The 19284-nt window shown below is 41.1% G+C and overlaps 1 protein-coding gene across 1 annotated transcript in view; it reads left to right on the forward strand.

Moving 5' to 3' along the window:
- Positions 1–15616, forward strand: part of CLRN1 (clarin 1) — a 45517-nt gene extending 29901 nt beyond the window's left edge. Inside the window, exon 3 of the mRNA XM_073579137.1 lies at positions 14202–15616. Coding sequence (XP_073435238.1) covers positions 14202–14467 — 266 coding nt within the window. The 3' untranslated portion in view covers positions 14468–15616. The remainder of the gene's footprint in view (positions 1–14201) is intronic.
- Positions 15617–19284: the final 3668 nt, after the last annotated feature.

Genomic DNA, 19284 nt, shown 5'->3' on the forward strand with positions numbered 1-19284 from the left:
GTGACGCCAGAGCACTGAGGAGTTTGTCCTATATTAATCACTTCCTCTCTCCACTGTCCTTTTCCTTGGGTCAGGGAATATTGGTGGTTTTTTAACGGGGGGCCTTGTGTCCCTGGGGTGGAGCCTTATTATGCATTATAGTGGTTTACTATAACTAGAAAAATAGTCTGAAGGGATCCTCATCACCTCCGAGTTGCCTCTGGTATTATGTTGTGTTGGTGGGGTATTTGTTTGGATCCAATGAGTTTCCATAGTTTTCGTAGGGTAGCAGGGACCAAGGTTGGTTTATTTCCCCCTCCCCTTCCCCCATTTCTTACCCACTTTCTCTATTCTCTTTCCCTCTTCTTGACTTTATTTCTCTATATCTGCCTTTTTCCTACACAATCTCAGAATGATTAGTCCAAAGGTTACTAAAATGTGAATGGACGTGACGTGTCTGATTTGAGATATCTAGGATTACAAGCTTGTTTTGTCCCTCACAATGTTGTATCTTACCTGTCTGTATATTCTGATGTATTCATATGTATATCATCTTTCTGGATTGTTGTACCTTATGTTGAAGAGTTTAATAAACACATTTATGGAAAAAAAAATTAAACATGAGAGGACACACCTGTGAAGTGAAAACCTATTCTGGTGACAACCTGTTGAAGCTCATCAAGATAGAATATAAAATATATTTTCAGTTGTTTCACACTTTTTTGTTAACTATATAATTCCACATGTGTTATTTCATAGTTTTGATGCCTTCAGAGTGAATCTACAATTTTCATAGTCATGAAAATAAAGAAAACTCTTTGAATGAGGTGTGTCCAAACTTTTGGTCTGTACTGTACATCATGGTGATCTGCCCTTCAATCGGTGAGTCCGCGACATCATGAAGTCCCGATCATTGCCATGGTGACCCGATGTTGTCATGATGACATCCGGGTCACCAGACACTGGCAATTTAGTTAGATTATGACTTGCCAATAGCGCTCCGTCCCTCCCGAGTCACGCCATATGGCTAAGCAGTACTGTACAGCCATATATGGGGTAGTTATAGATTCAGCAGAACTTGTAGCACAAATTTTGATGCCATTTTAACCCATTTCCTCGTTTGAAAATGTGAAATTTGAGGCTAAAGCTAAATTTTGATGGTAAAAATGTAATTATTTATTCTTCACTGCCCAATGGTATAAAATTCTGTGACATACCCATGGTGTGAATATGATCACTGCACCCCTAGATGAATTCAAAGGGAGGTGTAGTTCATAATATGAGGTCTATTATGGGTGTTCTGCTGTTCTGGCACATCAGGGGCTCTGCCAATGTGACATGGCACCCTCAAACCAGGCTAACAAAATGTGAACTCCGATATAGCGCTTCTTCCCTTCTGTGCCTCAAAAGAAGTTTTGGACCACATGTGGGGTATGAGCGTACTCAGGAGAAATGGCACAACACATTTTGGGGTCCATTTTCTCCTGCTATCCTTGTGAAAATAAAAAAAATTGGGGCTAAAATAACATTTTTGTATGAAAAATTTGATTTTTTTTTTTTTATTTTCATGGCTCTACATTATAAACGTCTGTGACGCAGATGGGGGTTCAAGATGCTCACCACACATCTTAGACCTTAGTCCAGAGCCTCTCACCTAGCCAAATCAGATCTCATACTTTGCACTGACGAGAGCCAACAGCTCGAAACACCGTGTCTGCAAATAGAGATTCTGATTTGGCTTTTATCCTAAGTCATATTACAAGACTCGTTAAAGGGTTGATTGTGACTTGTAGGATCGCTACTACCAATAGGTGGCGATGTAGAGTAAAAGTCCTCTTTCTTTCTGAAGAGGCAATTTGCACACATCTAGAAACATTCCTTAAGGGTTCTACCTTCCAAAATGATGTCCCTTGTGGGGGTTTTCCACTGTTTAGGCACATCATGGGCTCACGAAACGAGACATGACACCAACAGACCATTCCATCAAAGTCTGTGTTCCATAATGTCACTCTTTTTCTGACCCCTGCTGTGAGCCTAAACAGTAGTTTAGCCCACATAAGGGGTATCTGTAAACTCAGGAGAAATTGCACAACAAATTTTGGGGTCTATTTTCTCCTGCTATCCTTATGAAAATAAAAAAGGGGGCTAAATAATATATTTGTGGGAAAGATTAGATTTTTTTCAAGGTGGGGGTTAAAGGTGCTCACCACACATCTCACTTGTGGGAGTTTCTGCTGCTTCGGCACATCTGAGGCTCTTCAAATGCAACATGCCATCTTCTAATTATTCCAGCAAATTTTGCATTCAAAAAGTCAAATGGTGTTCCTTTCATTCCAAGCCCTGCCGCATCCCAAAACAATGGTTTTCCCCCACATATGAAATGTCAGCATGTTCAGGAGAAACTTCACAAGAAAGTTTGGTGTCAATTCTCTTTTGTTACCCTTGCAAAAATAAAAAAAAATGGGTCTAAAGTAAAATTTTTGTGACAAAAAAAGTTCTTTTTTTCCTTCCACATTCCAAAAATTCCTGTGAAGCACTTAAAGCGTTAATAAACTTCTTGAATGTGATTTTGAGCACCTTGAGGGTTGCAGGTTTTAGAATGGTGTCCCTTTTGGGGATTTTCTATCATATATGTCCCTCAAAGTGACTTCAATTGTGATGTGATACCTTAAAGAACGGTTTTGTAAATTTTTTTGGAAAAATGAGAAATCGCTGGTCAACTATTAACCCTTATTACTTCCTAACAAAAAAAAAAAAAACGTTTCCAAAATTGTGCTGGTCTAAAGTTGACATTTGGGAAATGCTATTTATTAGCTATTTTATGTGATATAGCTCTCTTATTTAAGGGCATAAAGATTAAAAGTTTGAAAGATGCTACATTTTCAACATTTTTACCAAGTTTTCTTTTTTTTCACAAATAAACACGTCATATTGAAGAAATTTTACAACTATCATTAAGTAGAATATGTCACGAAAAAACAAAATCTCAAAATCAGTGGAATCCGCTGAGTTATTACCATATAAATTGACAGTGGTCAGAATTGTAAAATTTGACATGGTCATGGAGGTGAAAACAGGCTTCGGACTGACGGGGTTAATGACAAAACCTCTAGAACACTTCGACAGATCCCAGTGTTTCTGAGAATATTTTCACATGATATACTCATGATAGTGGTAAAAAATTTGTTCGACATGATTTATTTGTGAACATATCAGAAATTTGGTGGAAATATTGAAAATTTAACAATTTTCAAACTTTTAACTCTTATGCCCTTAAACCAAATAGTTATGCCACATGAAATATTTAATAAATAACATTGTCGACTTTACAACAGCACAATTTTTGAAACATAATTTTTTTTTTGTTAGGAAGTTAGAAGAGTTAAAAGTTGATCAGCAATTTCTCATTTTTACAACAAAATTTATAAAACCATTTTTTTCTGGGACCACATCACATTTGAAGTCACTTTGGGGGGCCTATATTTCGGAAAATACCCCAAAGTGACATCAATTTAAAAACTACACCCCTCAAAGTCCTAAAATCCACATTCAAGAATTGTATTAACCCTTCAGGTGCTTCACATGAATTAATGCAATATAGAAGGTAAAAATGAACATTTTACTTTTTTTCCCAAAGACTTTACCTTAGCGGCCAAATTCTTTTTTTCACAAGGGTAACATTAAAAAATGGACTTCAAAATTTGTTGTGCAGTTTCTTGTTATGAATGGGTCACTGAGGAGGATAGCAGGCCCAGGCTAAGCCACAGAAAACTAGAGAGGTTGGTAACTAAGTGGATTGCAGACCCCTGATCCTATCCACACAACTAGCAGTAGCCGTGGAGCGTACCTACGATGATCCTAGATACCTCAGCACAGCCGGAGAGCTAACTAAGCCTAAAGCAAGAAAGGGGAAATCTAAACTGCCCCGGAGCAGACCCCAAAGGAATAGATAGCCCCTAAACATATATTGTCGGTGAGACAAGATGAAAACACAAATGCAGGTGAAAAATAGACTGAGCAAATGATGGGGCCCACACTGACTAGACAGGACAGGAAAGGAAAGACACTGTCTGCAATCACGGAAAAAACCCTGCAAAAAGTCCAACACGTCTGATGCACAAAAACACTGACGTCACACGACTTCGCCCCCCACTATATCAGCATTCTGGTATATTCTGAAAGCAAAGCAAAAAGAGACCAATATAAAAGGGGACAAAACAAACTGGCACATGCAGTAACATATGGGTGGTGATTCAGCACAGCCCCAGCCGGAGCTAGCTGACCCGCACAGAGCAGAGATAAACAAAACCAGATCAAATGCAAACAGAATAGCAAATGAACCACTTAGCTGAACATGCAGGGAAAGAGCAGGAGACATCAGACCTCAGGAGGCACAGGAAAAAAATCACCAGCAGGGATAGAGGGAGTCAGCTGTCTTAAATCCCAATCAGAAACCCCAGATCTCCAATCGTCTTCCTCATTATCAGGTGGCAAGCCTCTGTCAATCAGATCAGCTCCACTACCTCCAGTAACCACCAGAGGGAGCCTAGAAAGAAAGAGAACTCTCAATATGACCAGCTCCACTATCTTCAGTAATCACCAGAGGGAAGCCAGAGAGAGAATTCACAACAGTACCCCCCTAGAGGAGGGGTCACCGAACCCTCATCCACGCCACCAGGCCGGTCAGGATGGGCCCGGTGAAAAGCACGAACCAATCTTTCAGGAAGAATGTCAGAAGCAGAGATCCAAGAATTATCCTCCTGGCCAAAACCCTTCCATTTGACCAGGTACTGGAGTCTCCATCTAGCCAAATGAGAATCCAATATTTTCTCTACCTCATACTCCAAATTACCTTTAACCAATACAGGGTCAGGAGGCACCACCATGGGAACTACAGGCTCTACAAGCCTCTTCAACAAGGATTTATGGAGCACGTTATGAATCTTAAACGTAACTGGAAGAGCCAAACGGAAAGAAACGGGATTAAGGACTTCCAAAATCTTATAAGGTCCAATGAATCTTGGCATGAATTTTGGAAATGCAACCTTCATAAGAATTTTCTTTGAAGACCACCAAACCATATCACCGACTTTAAATCGGGGACCCGTGGTCCCATGCCGGTTGGAAAACCTTTGGGCCTTTTCCTGAGAGTGGGACAACTTCTCCACCACTTGGTCCCAAATCTGCTGCATTCTCTCTACCACAGAATCCACACTTGGGCAGGCCGAAGATTCCACCTACCCTGAAGAAAATCGAGGATGAAGCCCAAAGTTACAGAAAAAGGACAACCTCAAAGTGGCAGAACTAGCCCTATTGTTTAGCGCAAATTCGACCAAGGGCAAAAATGAGACCCAGTCGTCCAGATCAGCAGATATGAAACATCTCAAATAGGATTCCAAAGTCTGGTTTGTTCTCTCAGTCTGCCCATTGGTCTGAGGATGAAATGCAGAGGAGAAAGATAACTGAATTCCCAGTTTGGAACAAAAAGCTCTCCAAAATCTGGAAACAAACTGGACTCCTCTGTCCGACACAATGTTCTCAGGAATCCCGTGCAACCGAACCACCTGTTGTAAAAACAAGGGCACCAACTCAGAAGAAGATGGCAACTTTGGGAGTGGTACAAGATGGACCATCTTAGAAAATCTATCACAGATCCCCCAGATAACAGTCATTCTCTGAGAGACAGGAAGATCATAAATAAAATCCATTGAGATATGAGTCCATAGCCTCCTGGGCACCGGAAGGGGCATCAACAACCCAATAGAACTAGAACAGGGCTTGGACCGAGAACAAGTCCCACAAACTGCACAAAATTCCTGACATCACGAGATAAGGCAGACCACCAAAAAGACCGACTCACCAAATCTCTGGTACCAAAAATACCTGGATGACTAGCCAACGCGGAGCAATGAATTTCAGACATTACTCTTTTCCTCCACTGGTCAGGGACATACAATTTTCCCATAGGGTAACGTTCAGGTTTGTCCTCATGAAATTCCTCCAGGGCAGGTCTCAAATCGGGTGAGATGGTGGAAAGAACTACACCCTCATTTAGAATGGTAGTAGGCTCGGTCACATCAAGAGAATCCGCAGAGAAACTCCTAGAAAGGGCGTCCGCTTTAACATTCTTAGTGCCCGGAAGAAAAGAGACCACAAAATTAAAACGCGTGAAAAACAAGGCCCACCTAACCTGTCTAGGATTCAAGCATTTGGCTGATTCAACATAAATCAAATTCTTGTGGTCGGTGAGGACCACAACTTGATGTCTCGCTCCCTCCAACCAATGTCTCCACTTTTCAAGTGCCCATTTCATGGCCAACAAGTCCCGATTCCCCACATCATAGTTACATTCAGATGGGGAGAATTTTCCAGAAAAGAAGGCACAGGGATTCATCTTAGAAGTCACTGATCTCTTTGGGACAAAACAGCTCCTGCACCAATCTCAGAAGCATCTACCTCAACCTGAAATGGGAGTGAGGCATCAAGTTGCCATAAAACCGTAGCAGAAGTGAATCTCCGCTTAAGCTCCTGAAATGCCGAAACAGCCTCTGGAGACCAATTCACCACATCAGCGCCCTTTTTGGTCAAATCAGTCAGTGGTTTAACAATACCAGAAAAATTACTTATAAATTTACAGTAGAAATTAGCAAAACCCCAAAACTTCTGGAAAGCCTTCAAAGAGGTGGGCTGAACCCAATCATAAATGGCCTGTATCTTGGCCGGGTCCATTTCAATAGCCGACGGGGACAAAATGAATCCCAAAAATGAAATCCTCTGTACACCAAAGAGGCACTTCGATCCCTTAACATACAGGGAATTTTCCCTCAAAATCTGGAACACAGTCCGGACATGTTCCACATGAGAATCCCAATCACTGGAAAAGATCAAAATATCTTCCAGATAAATGATCAAAAACTTATCCACAAAGTCCTGGAAAATATCGTTCATAAAAGACTGGAAGACAAAAGGGGCATTAGTGAGCCCAAAAGGCATCACCAGGTACTCAAAATGTCCCTCCGGAGTATTAAACGCCATCTTCCATTCATCCCCGTGCTTGATGTGAATAAGATTATACGTCCCCCTGAGGTCAAGCTTGGTAAACCAACAGGCACTTTTAACTATGGAAAATAAATCAGAAATCAGGGGTAACGGGTACTGATATTTAACAGTGATTTTATTAAGGGAACGATGGTCAATACATGGCCTTAATGAACCATCTTTCTTGGCCACATTGACAACCCCAACTCACCACAGACACAGATTTCCAATCTAAAACAGGATTATGAGTTTGCAACCAAGGGAAACCCAGAACAATAGTATCAAGCAAATTGTGCAACACCAAAAATTTACAATTTTCTTGGTGGTTCGGGGCGACCCGCATTATCACCTGGGTCCAAAACTGGGGTTTATTCTCCCCCAAGGGAGTAGCATCAATACCCCTCAAAGGGATAGGAGTCCGCAAGGGTATCATGGGAAAATCACAACGTTTAGCAAAGTCCAAATCCATCAGATTCAATGCTGCTCCTGAATCAACAAAAGCCTTAGCAGAAAAAGTAGACAAGGAGCAGATCAGGGTAATCGCCAAAAGAAACTTAGGCTGTACACTGCCCACCTCAAATGTATGAGCAAAACGATTTTCTCATTTAGGGCAGACAGCAATAGTATGAGAGGTATCCCCGCAGAAAAAACACAACTTATTTCACGTTCTAAACTCCTGACGTTGCACCCTAGACAAAACCCTATCACATTGCATGGGTTCAGAAGTTCGTTCGAAAGGCAGCAATGTCTCTAGTGTAGTTTTACATTCACGTAAACGCCGATCAAATTGAATGACCAATGACATAGTCGTGAAGACCAGAGGGAACAGGAAATCCCACCATAACATCTTTTACGGTTTCTGACAAACCCTTCCGAAAGAGAGCTGCTAGGGCATCGTCATTCCATTTAGTAAGGACCGCCCACTTTTGGAATCTTTGACAATATAACTCTGCAGAATCCTGACCCTGGTTCAATGCCAATAAAGTTTTCTCAGCTTGATCAATAGCATTAGGTTCATCATACAACAACCTCAAGACTTGAAAAAATGCGTCCACATTAGCCAGAATAGGACCTCCGGGTGTCCAAGAAAAGGCCCAATCCTGGGGATCGCCGCGTAGCAGGGAGATGACAATTTTAACCTGGTGCACAGAGCTCCCTGATGAGTTAGGTTTCAGAGCAAAAAATAATTTACAATTATTCTTAACATTAAAAAATTTAGACCGATCCCCAGAAAACACATCAGGAGTAGGGATTTTTTGGTTCAACAGTAGATGATTGAGCGAGATAGGCAGAAATTCCCCGCACTTCAGCAGCGAGCTGCTCAACACGATCAGACAATTTCTTTGTCTCCATTTAGACAAAAAATATCCTCCTATGGCCCCAGAAAAAAAAGAGGAAAAAAATATACAAAAAAAAAATTCTTACACTTTTTTTTTTTTTTTTTTAAATTCTTTCCTTCTTTAGAGTACCCTAGAGTCTACAGTTAGGCTGGTCATTCTGTTATGAATGAATCACCGAGGAGGATAGCAGGCCCAGGCTAAGCCACAGAAAACCAGAGAGGTTGGTAACTAAGCTGATTGCAGACCCCTGATCCTATCCACACAACTAGCAGTAACCGTGGAGCGTACCTACGATGATCCTAGACTGTTATGATTGGATCACCGAGGAGGAAAGCAAGACCAAGCTAAGCCACAGAAAACCAGAGAAGTTGGTAACTAAGCGGATTGCAGACCCCTGATCCTATCCACACAACTAGCAGTAGCCGTGGAGCGTACCTACGATGACCCTAGATGCCTCGACACAGCCGGAGAACTAAATAAGCCTAAAGCAAGAAAGGGGAAATCTAAACTGCCCCAGAGCAGACCCCAAAGGAATAGATAGCCTCCAAACATATATTGTCGGTGAGACAAGATGAAAACACAAACGCAGGTAGGAAAATAGACTGAGCAAACGATGGGGCCCACACTAACTAGACAGGACAGGAAAGGAAAGACTCTGTCTGCAATCACGCAAAAAACCCTGCAAAAAATGCCCAACATGTCTGATAGAAAAATACTGAAGTCACTAGACTTCGCCCACTATATCAGCACTCTGTTACATTCTGAAAGCAGAGCAAAAAGAGGCCAATCTAATAAGGGACAAAAACAAACTGGCACAAGCAGTAACATAAGGATGGAAATTCAGCAAAGGAAAATTCAGGAAATTCGGAGCTGGCTGACCACACAAAACTGAAATAGACAAAACCAGATCAAATGTGAACAATAGCAAAAGAACACTTAGCTGAGCATGCAGGGACTGAGCTGGAAACTAAGACCTCAAGAGGCAGGAAAAAATCACCAGCAGGGATGGAGGGAGTCGGCTGTCTTAAATCCAGTCAGAAACTCCAGATCTCCAGGCATCCTCCTCATTATCAGGTGGCAGGCCTCTGATAATTAGATCAGCTCCATTACCTCCAGTAACCACCAGAGGGAGCCCGGAAAGGGAACTCGCGACTCCTCTGTCAATATAACCAGCTCCACTACCTTCACTAGTAACCAGAGGTAGGCCAGAAAGCAAATTCACAACACTAGATGCCTCCGCACAGCTTGAGAGCTAACTAAGCCTAAAGCAAGAAAGGGGAAATCTAAACTGCCCCGGAGCAGACACCAAAGGAATAGATAGCCCCCAAACATATATTGTTGGTGAGAAAATATGAAAACACCAACGCAGGCAGAAAAATAGACTGAGCAAACGATGGGGCCCACACTGACTAGACAGGACAGGCAAGGAAAGATACTGTCTGCAATCACGGAAAAAACCCTGCAAAAAGTCCAACACGTCTGATGCACAAAAGCACTGAAGTCACACGACTTCGCCCCCCCACTATATCAGCACTCTGGTATATTCTGAAAGCAAAGCAAAAAGAGACCAATATAAAAGGGGACAAAACAAACTGGCACATGCAGTAACATATGGGTGGTGATTCAGCACAGCCCCAGCCGGAGCTAGCTGACCCGCACAAAGCAGAGATAAACAAAACCAGATCAAATGCAAACAGAATAGCAAATGAACCACTTAGCTGAACATGCAGGGAAAGAGCTGGAGACATCAAACCTCAGGAGGCACAGGAAAAAAATCACCAGCAGGGATAGAGGGAGTCAGCTGTCTTAAATCCCAATCAGAAACCCCAGATCTCCAATCGTCTTCCTCATTATCAGGTGGCAAGCCTCTGTCAATCAGATCAGTCCGCAAACAACCAATATGTGGGGGAAAACTACTGTTGGGGGTTCATGAAAGGGAAGTTGGGCTGTGGAGTTGGTAAGCCCAACCTCTGTCTACTCAATTTCTCAACTCTGACGCTGACTCCACAACTCTGACTCCCACTCCACCGCTCTGCCTTACTACTGAGCATGTACATAAAGTGCAGCACAGATTAATTGCAACTAAAAGCCTAGATTCTTAGATGACTAGAACAGAAATTTATAGGACATTTCATAACATTCCCAAATTCTTCTGAAAAAATTTACAGCACATACTTCATTGAACTACTGTAGCCAATTTATTATATATTTTAGGAGTTGAAGTCGATCCATTTTATACCGACTCCACCAAAATAGACACTGACTCAGACTCCACGACTCCAACTCCACAACCCTGATGGCAGGGCTAGGAAGGGAAGGAGCACAGTTTGACCTTTTGAACTAAAAAATGGCTGGAATCCAGAGCAGACGCCATGTCACGTTTGGAGAGCCCCCGATGTGCCTAAACAGTGGAAACTAACCTCAGTTTGGAAATTAGACCTCGCAAAGAATGTTTCTAGATGTATTGCAAGCACGTTTAACCCCCAGGTGCTTCACAGAAGCTTAGAATATAGAGCCGTAAAACTAAAAAATCCAATTTTTCCCACAAAAATGTTCTTTTAGCCCCAAATTTTTTATATTTACAAGGGTTTCAGTAGGAAATGGATTTAAAATTTTAAAATTTCTCTCGAGTATGCCAATACACCTTATGTGGAGGAAAACTACTGTTTGGGTGCATGACAGGGTCAGAAGGGAAGGATAACTGTTTGACTTTTTGAACTCAAAAATGGCTGGAATTTAGAGTGGACCCTATGTAGCATTTAGAGAGCACTTATGTGCCTAAACAGTGGAAACCTCCTACAAGTGACCCCATTACGGAAACTCGACCCCACAAGAATGTATTTAGATGTGTGGTGAGCACCTTGAACCCCCAGGTGCTTCACAGAAATTTATAATACTGAACCATGAAGATAATAAAATCATATTTTCCTCACAAAAATGTTATTTTAGCAGCAAATTTTGAAATTTTCATAAGGGTAACAGAAGAAATTGTACTATACACTTTGAAGTGCAATTCCTCCTGAGTACACCGATATCCAATATAAGGGAGAAAACTACTGTTTGGGTGTATGGCAGGGCTCAGAAGGGAATCAGCGTTATTTGGCTTTTTGCATGTAAAATTTCCAGGAATCATTAGCGGACATCATGTCCCATTTGGAGAACCCCTGATGTGCCTAAATAGTGGAAACCCCCACAAATGACCGTATTTTGGAAACTAAACCCTTCAAGGAACGTATTTAGATGTGTGGTGAGCACCTTGAACCCTCAGGTGCTTCACAGAAGTTTATAACATAAAGACGTGAAAATAAAAAAATCACATTTTTCCCACATATATGTTTTTTCAACCCAAAATTTTTATGTTTTCACAAGTATAACAGAAGAAAATACACTGCGCAATTTTTTGTGCAATTTCTCCTGAGTACGAAATTACCCCATATGTAGTAAAAAAAAACCCTACTTTTTAGTTTTGGCACAGAAAGGAAGACACGCCATATTGAAGTTCAGATTTTGCTGGAATGGTGTGAAAGTGCTATGTCACCTTGGTAGAGCCCCTTAGGTGCTAGAACAGCAGAAACCCCCCCAATAAGTGACCCAATTTTACAAACTACACCTCACAATAAATTCATCTATGAGTGCAGTGAGCACGTTGACACCACATGTGCCTCACATAAAGTTATGCCATATGGGCAGTAACAAAAGAATAATTAAATTTTTACTGTTAAAAAGTTGTTCTAGCTCCAAACTTTTATTTTTTATGAGGGCAAATAGGAAAAAATGGACCTCTCAGTTTGTTGTACAATTTTTTTCCTGATTGTGCCAATACCCTACATATAAACAGGAAGGTCAAGGTCATTACGAGTTCATAGACACCAAACATGTCTAGGTTCTTTTTTATGTAAGTGGTAAAAAAAAATTCCAAAGTTTGCTTAAAAAAAAAAAATTTGTGCCATTTTCCGAGACCTGTTGCGTCTCCATTTTTCGTGATTTCAGGTTGGGTGAGGGCTTATTTTTTGCATGCTGAGCTGATGTTTTTAATGGTACCATTTTGGTGCAGATATGATCTTTTGATTGACCATTATTGCATATTAATGCAATGTCGTGGCAACCAAATAACGTAATTCTGGCGTTTTTACTTTTTTTCTCGCCACGCCATTTAGCGATCAGGTTAATTCTGCTCTTTTTTTTAATAGATCGGGCGATTCTGAACACAGCGATACCAAATGTGTGTATGTTTGATTTTATTTTTATTGTTTTATTTTGAATGGAGCGAAAGGGGGGTGATTTGTACTTTTATATTTTTTTATATATTTATATACCGTATTTTTCGCTTTGTAAGACGCACTTTTTTCCCCCAAATTTGGGGGGAAAATAGGGGTGCGTCTTACAATGCAAATGTACCTTTTATTGTGCCACCGCGCTGGGTCCCCCGGGTGCTGCCGCCGCCGTGCTGGGTCCCTCGGGTGCTGCCGCCGCGCTGTGTCCCCCGGTGCCTTCCGCCGCCGGGCTCTGTCCCGTGCTGCGTCGGGGGGCTCTGCCGTTCCATCCATGCCTGTGTGGTGGATTGCTTCCTGGAAAATGGCCACCATGCAAGCGCAGATGGAGATCTCAGCATTGAAATCTTGGGCATGGATGGAACGGCAGAGCCCCCCACGCAGCACGGGACAGAGCCCGGCGGCGGCAGGCACCGGGGGACACAGAACGGTGGCGGCAGCACTCAAGGAGAAAGCGCTATCTGTAAGCGCGAAACGCGCGTCGGAGATGTTTTCACAGCCTGGGGCACTTGAGCACCATTAGGTAAGTGTCCTTAACGCCAGACCACTCTTTGTGACCATGGCATTGTTAGCGTTTTTGGGACCGTGACTACTTATTTGTTATGCTCTACTTACTCCCGCCATGTGATATTTATTCCGGTTATGATATACTTATTTTTATACATAGGCAGCAGTTTTTTGCCCGCACTTTGTAAGGGCTCACCCACTGTAGGTGGGCTTAGTGCGGTGGCGCCCTAGTTGTGACTCCTATATGGATATTTTTTCACAACCTGGGGCACTTGAGCTTTCTTAGGCAAATATTCCCATTGCTATTGTACTGTTTATTACCATGGCTCTTGGACCATGACCACCCAGTTTTCTTTCCGCTATGTGCAGTTTGCCCCTGCCATTTTTTGATATCCACTATGGCTTTAATCATTATATGTTCTCCCATATAGGCAGTGTCACTCTGTATGTACTAATTTTAGGGCTTATTTATATGGGTGGGCTTAACGTGATGGTGCTCAATGTGTGACCCCCACATATCCCTTTTCTTGGTTTTTGGTGTCATATTTTATATGCAATTATGCTATGATTATTGTACGCTTTTTTTTTCCCTGTATTTTTGGTGTTAATAAAATTTGATATTTTTATACACAACTCTGGATTCGAGTACTCCGTTTCTCTTGGTTTTTATAGATATCTATGGAGTAGAACCATCTATGATTATGGCAGGCCCTTACCTGAGGCCATTGCCATTTGTTTTGTATAAAGTATTGGGCTATCCTGTTGTATTAAATACTCACATTAGAAGAACTTTGTGAAATCTGCTTCAGTTCTTTCCTGCAGATGAGAATAATGGATGTCGCACAGATGATAAAAATGGATACATGGGAAACAGTCTCTTAAAAATGGAACCCTGCGTACGGATGAAAATCAGTGCTTTTTTGCAGAAAAAAAAAATAATTTCTGAATTCAGTCTAAGAAGAGACGTTATATATGTATAGCAAGATAACACTTCAAGTGTGAGTACTAATACAGTACTATCCTACAGTACTGCACACTGACATATGCCCATGTGCTTGTATTATAGGTTCCTGTGGCTGTCTTGTCCTGATCCTCTTCTCCTCGGAAGTGAAGATGCATAATCTATCAGAGAAAATAGCTAATTACAAAGGAGATGGTTTTTTATTTAAGACTCATACAGAATACTTTGAGAAGTCATTTTGGATTGTCCTGGTTTGCACTCTGATACATTTTTCAAACATTTTTCTAATTCGATTAGCTGGTTTTGATTTTCCTTTCTCAAAATCAAAGGACCTAGATACAAGTTCTGGAGCAATTGATCTGATGTACTGAGATTAGCCTCACACAAGAAGCAGAGGACATTGATAGATAAATGAAGCAGAACGATTCTGGTCCCTGTTGCCATTGTGAAGCCTCAACTTCAGACTTTCCAGATCAGTAGAGCTTTTAAAGTGAATGTATAAAGCATTGTGGGTATGGATTATTCAGTGTTATATAAACATAAGGAATTTTATTCGATTTCGATGAAAAAATCGTACAATCAATAATATATTGCAAAAAAAAATATTAAGAAAATACTAGAGATAAAAATAACTTTGGAGGGAAGACTTTAAACTATGAAGGGGCAAGACATTAGAAGGAAGCGTATTAGATTCCCAACCAAAGCTTAAGCCAGTGAGAACTAAGAGCTCAGCACAACAACATTAATCTGCAAGTGTGTCCCATAAACATCATCTATCCACATGATGATATTTTGGACTACCAACTGTGGGACCATCGTGGACAAAGTGTAAATGGAATGGTAGCGTGCAAAACTGACACTACATTCACTGTCTATGGGAGTGGTTGTCACATGTGTCACTACCGCTGTCATAGACTGGTAGAAGTGAATGGATTGTGGACACATATACAAAATACTCCTTCATTTATACAGGGGACTTTAGGACCCCTTGTGATCATTGAGGTCTCAGCAGGCAGACCCCCAACACTCATATATTTATGAATTATCTTGTGGAATACATAAAGGACAAAAATCTAGGACAGGGCACACTACAGAAGCTGCACAAAGATATTGGCTCAAGGGTAAAATAATCAAGAATCAGATATAATCATCTCTTGTTTGTGGGTAAAAAAATGAACATGCTTAATTTTTCTATGAAAACTTAGTGGAGCTCTTGATATTATACTTTATGTATTAAGAATACTTAAAGGCGTTGTCCGGTCCAAATCAATAAGTCTGCAGTCACTCTTTATGATTGCAGACTTGTGAATCCCCCCAGCACATGCACTGTGTGTTGCGAGGATTCGCTGGTTTCTGAGCCCTGACCGGTGGGTATGTGTGAGTTATACATACCCCCAGCCAGAGTCTATCCAGTGGGCATGGCCTTGCTCCATATATGCGCTCACTCCTCAGGCTCTGGTTGGGAGTATGTATAGCTCATACTGTACATACCCTCCGGTCCCGGCTCAGAAACCAGCGAATCTTCGCAACGCATAGTGCGTGTGCTGGGAGGATTCACAAGTCCGCAATCATACAGAGTGACTGCAGACTTATTGATTTTGGACCGTACAACACCTTTAAAGACAGTGTTGAGCCCAGACTTAAAGATGGATGGATGTTAGTGCATTTAGCTATTGGAGCCAAACTTATGTTTGCTAAAATGTTTATCTCCCAAAACCATAAATGTTATATAGATAGAGGGACAGGGCTCGGCTGACCACTAACTCATCATCTTCTCTATTCCAGGCAATCACCTGTTATTGCTTGGGAAAGCCATGATAACTAAGGCTACTGCATTAGAAATGAATTATTAAATGTGCCCAATCAAGTAAATGCCTATTGGTGTAATAAATGAGTCCCATCGAGTCCACCAGAATGAGGGGAACAAAAATGGATATAATATCAGAACTTTAAAAACTGTTAATATGTTGGTACATAGAAATAATTATTGAACTCTGGCTATCACTGTAACTTGAAACAACTAATCCAATATAAATACATAAAGAAAGAGATCCCAATCAAAATTAAAACAATACTTTATTATTCACTATTAAAAATCCATATAAATAAGCAAAATACCGTAAGAGACACCTCAGAACACCAAAAAGGCAATGTATAATAAGGGGATAGTACAATGCTACAATATAAAAAATGAACAAATAGCTGATTGGTACCACATATTATGCCACATCTGTATAATGTATCAGAGTATTATATTTAGTGCAAATGCAATATCCATATATGAATATACAACACAGATATGGCTAAAAATCAAATCAACCAATAGCAGCCCCTCAATGACTAGATAACGATATGGCACAGGGATGGCAATCATAAAATCCCTGAGCAAGGTAACTCAGGAATATAAAGGGGTAATGGATATAATAATCTATATCATGTAAAGTGCAAACTTATAGATCCCAAAATATCCTATATTACGCAGTGGAAATATCCCATTACAGTAATAGTCAATATCACATAACCAAAGAATCCATTACCTTACTGTGGTGGTGTTCGTGGAGTCCTCTCAGCCGACGCGCATTTCGCCTCTTCTGGAGGCGTGCCTCCTGCTTCTACACGCCGCCGGAAGAAGCAGGAGGCGAAACGTGCATCGGGGTGAGGGGACACCACGAGCACCACCACCGTAAGTTAATGGATTCTTTCTAATGGATTCTTTGGCCATGCGATATTGACTATTACTGTAATGGGATATTTCCTCTGCATAATATAGGATATTTTGAGATCTATAAGTTTGCACTTTGCATGATATAGATTATTATATTCCTTAACCCTTTATATTCCTGAGTTACCTTGCTCAGGGATTTTATGATTGATTTGATTTTTAGCCATATCTGTGTTGTATATTCATATATGGATATTGCATTTGCACTAAATATAATACTCTGATACATTATACATTATATAATATGTGGTACCAATCAGCTATTTATTCATTTTTTATATTGTAGCATTGTACTGTCCCCTTAATATACATTGCCTTTTTGGTGTTCTGAGGTGTCTCTTATGACATTTTGCTTTTATATATGGATTTCTAATAGTGAATAATAAAGTATTGTTTTAATTTTGTTTGGGATCTCTTCCTCTTCCATTATATACTTATACTGGATTACGGTAGTTGTTTCATGTTGGTGAAGTGCCCCTTGGACACATGTTGTTCTAATTATCACTGCAACTTGTAGTTTCCCAATAAGTCCTTATTCTGATATGAAGCTATAAGGTCCTGCATCCCATACACAACTGGACACAGAAACTATCACATATCATTTGTACTAACAATGCCTCTGGACGTATTTCATGACAAATGTAAATCCACTTTTAACATTTCTTGCTGATGATAATGATGGTGCCAAAACATTTTGAGGATAAGCCTGCTAAGATAATTGCATAATGCTTTTATTAGATGACATCATAATTTATTAATAAAGTCAATAAATATTTCATCATATTCTTTCATGATCATTTTGATTGTTTTAAGTAATTATTTTGTGATTTACTGCACCCTTCTAGGAAAAACAGTTACAGCTCTTTGAATCCAGAAATTGGATCCCCAGATTGAACCTCATGGGCTTCATTGCCCAACTGCTATCTCTGCGCCTATTATAGCTGTGCCCATGTACAGTGTAAATACAAATGGACTCTTTATGTTGGTACTTTTTCCAGGAAGAGTTTTCCCAACAATTGCACTATATTTTTCACAGTTTTCTCTGTCTGCCACTTGGTGCATCCAGTGTCAAAATAAAAATAAACATAGCTGAATGGGCAGTCCTACTCATATCTGCTAAAACTACATTTCCCCACAGCACTTGTTTCTCCTCATTGCTCCTCATAAGCCCCACCTCTCTTAGTCATCAGCAAGCTAATCTGAGGGTAGAATTCCCCTTATGTGTCTGTGCACTGTCCGCTCCTGATATCTTCTGCCATCGATAACAATATAGCAGCCTCTGTAGTTTTACATCAATCTTAGCTGGTTTCTCTCAGAGTACAATGCTCCTCCACAATGGAACTTGTAAGTGTAAAGTGTTCAAGAGCGGTAGCCACAACCAAGCTGCTGTTCGGTTGCGCTCTGGCACTTTACTGTACACACAAAGGGTGTCCCAGTCCTCTGTACTGTAGGGTGTGGGGTGCATCACACTCACTTGTAGGCTGAAGGCCTCCTCTGCTTCCAGGCTTTGTCCTCAAGAACCAACGCACATAATGCATGGGACACCAAATTATTTGTAACAAACTTTTACTAAACAGTCGAAGTTCTTCAAGTAGATACAGGTTGTTGGGCACAGCAATTCACACTTCCACCCTACTTAGTACAGCTCCTCTTTTGTTCTGCCACCCATTCTTCCTGGACTACCCCCAAGCCCGCTGAGTCTATCAGTATCAGGAATTCGCTGTCCACTCTGGCAGGGCACCCAGGACCGACGACCTGCCCCACATGTAATTCCACATCCAGAGCAGGCCTGGTCCGTGATGTGGTGAGTACCAAACATAAAAAGAGAACATAAAATATACCATCAATTAGTCCCAGCCATTACCCCACTGGCTCAGAACCACCATAATCACAAGGGTTCCAATGTTCACTTGAACTTCCTGGGGATCCGGCAAACCCTTGCCGAAAACTCACCTCCACATTTCACCAAATCCAGAACCATGTTAAATTCCAAATTGAGGAATCCATATCCCAATGGATCCCCCAGACCAATTTATAACCAACTTCAAGGACCCCCCCCCAACTGCCACAATGAGGGCCTTTGTTTGACCACCTCAAATGCCCGAGACCCCCCTACACCGAAATGCTATAGCCCTTTCAATGCCATTTTGTAAACCAAATGCCCAGGCAAGGGGAACGCTCCGCAGCAATCAATCCCTTACACACCGCAATTGCAGCACCATCCTGGGCATCCATTTTACAGTATGTAAAAATCCCTTACTAAACTGAACCATATACCTGCATGTTTACACATATATTCCTTTTCGATGAACCTTTTTGGTGTATTTATTGATAACCCTTGTGCTACCAACACTAGTGAACACTTTGTTGTTACTCCATTCTTATCTCCCATCCTTTCTGAGCAGCACTAATATTGTCTTTGCAAAACTTGGGAGTAGAAAACAATTACATATATTGTCCTAACCA

This window comes from Dendrobates tinctorius, unplaced genomic scaffold (assembly GCF_039654945.1).
Source record: "Dendrobates tinctorius isolate UK_male_01 unplaced genomic scaffold, ASM3965494v1 ptg000060l, whole genome shotgun sequence".
NCBI lineage: Eukaryota > Metazoa > Chordata > Amphibia > Anura > Dendrobatidae > Dendrobates > Dendrobates tinctorius.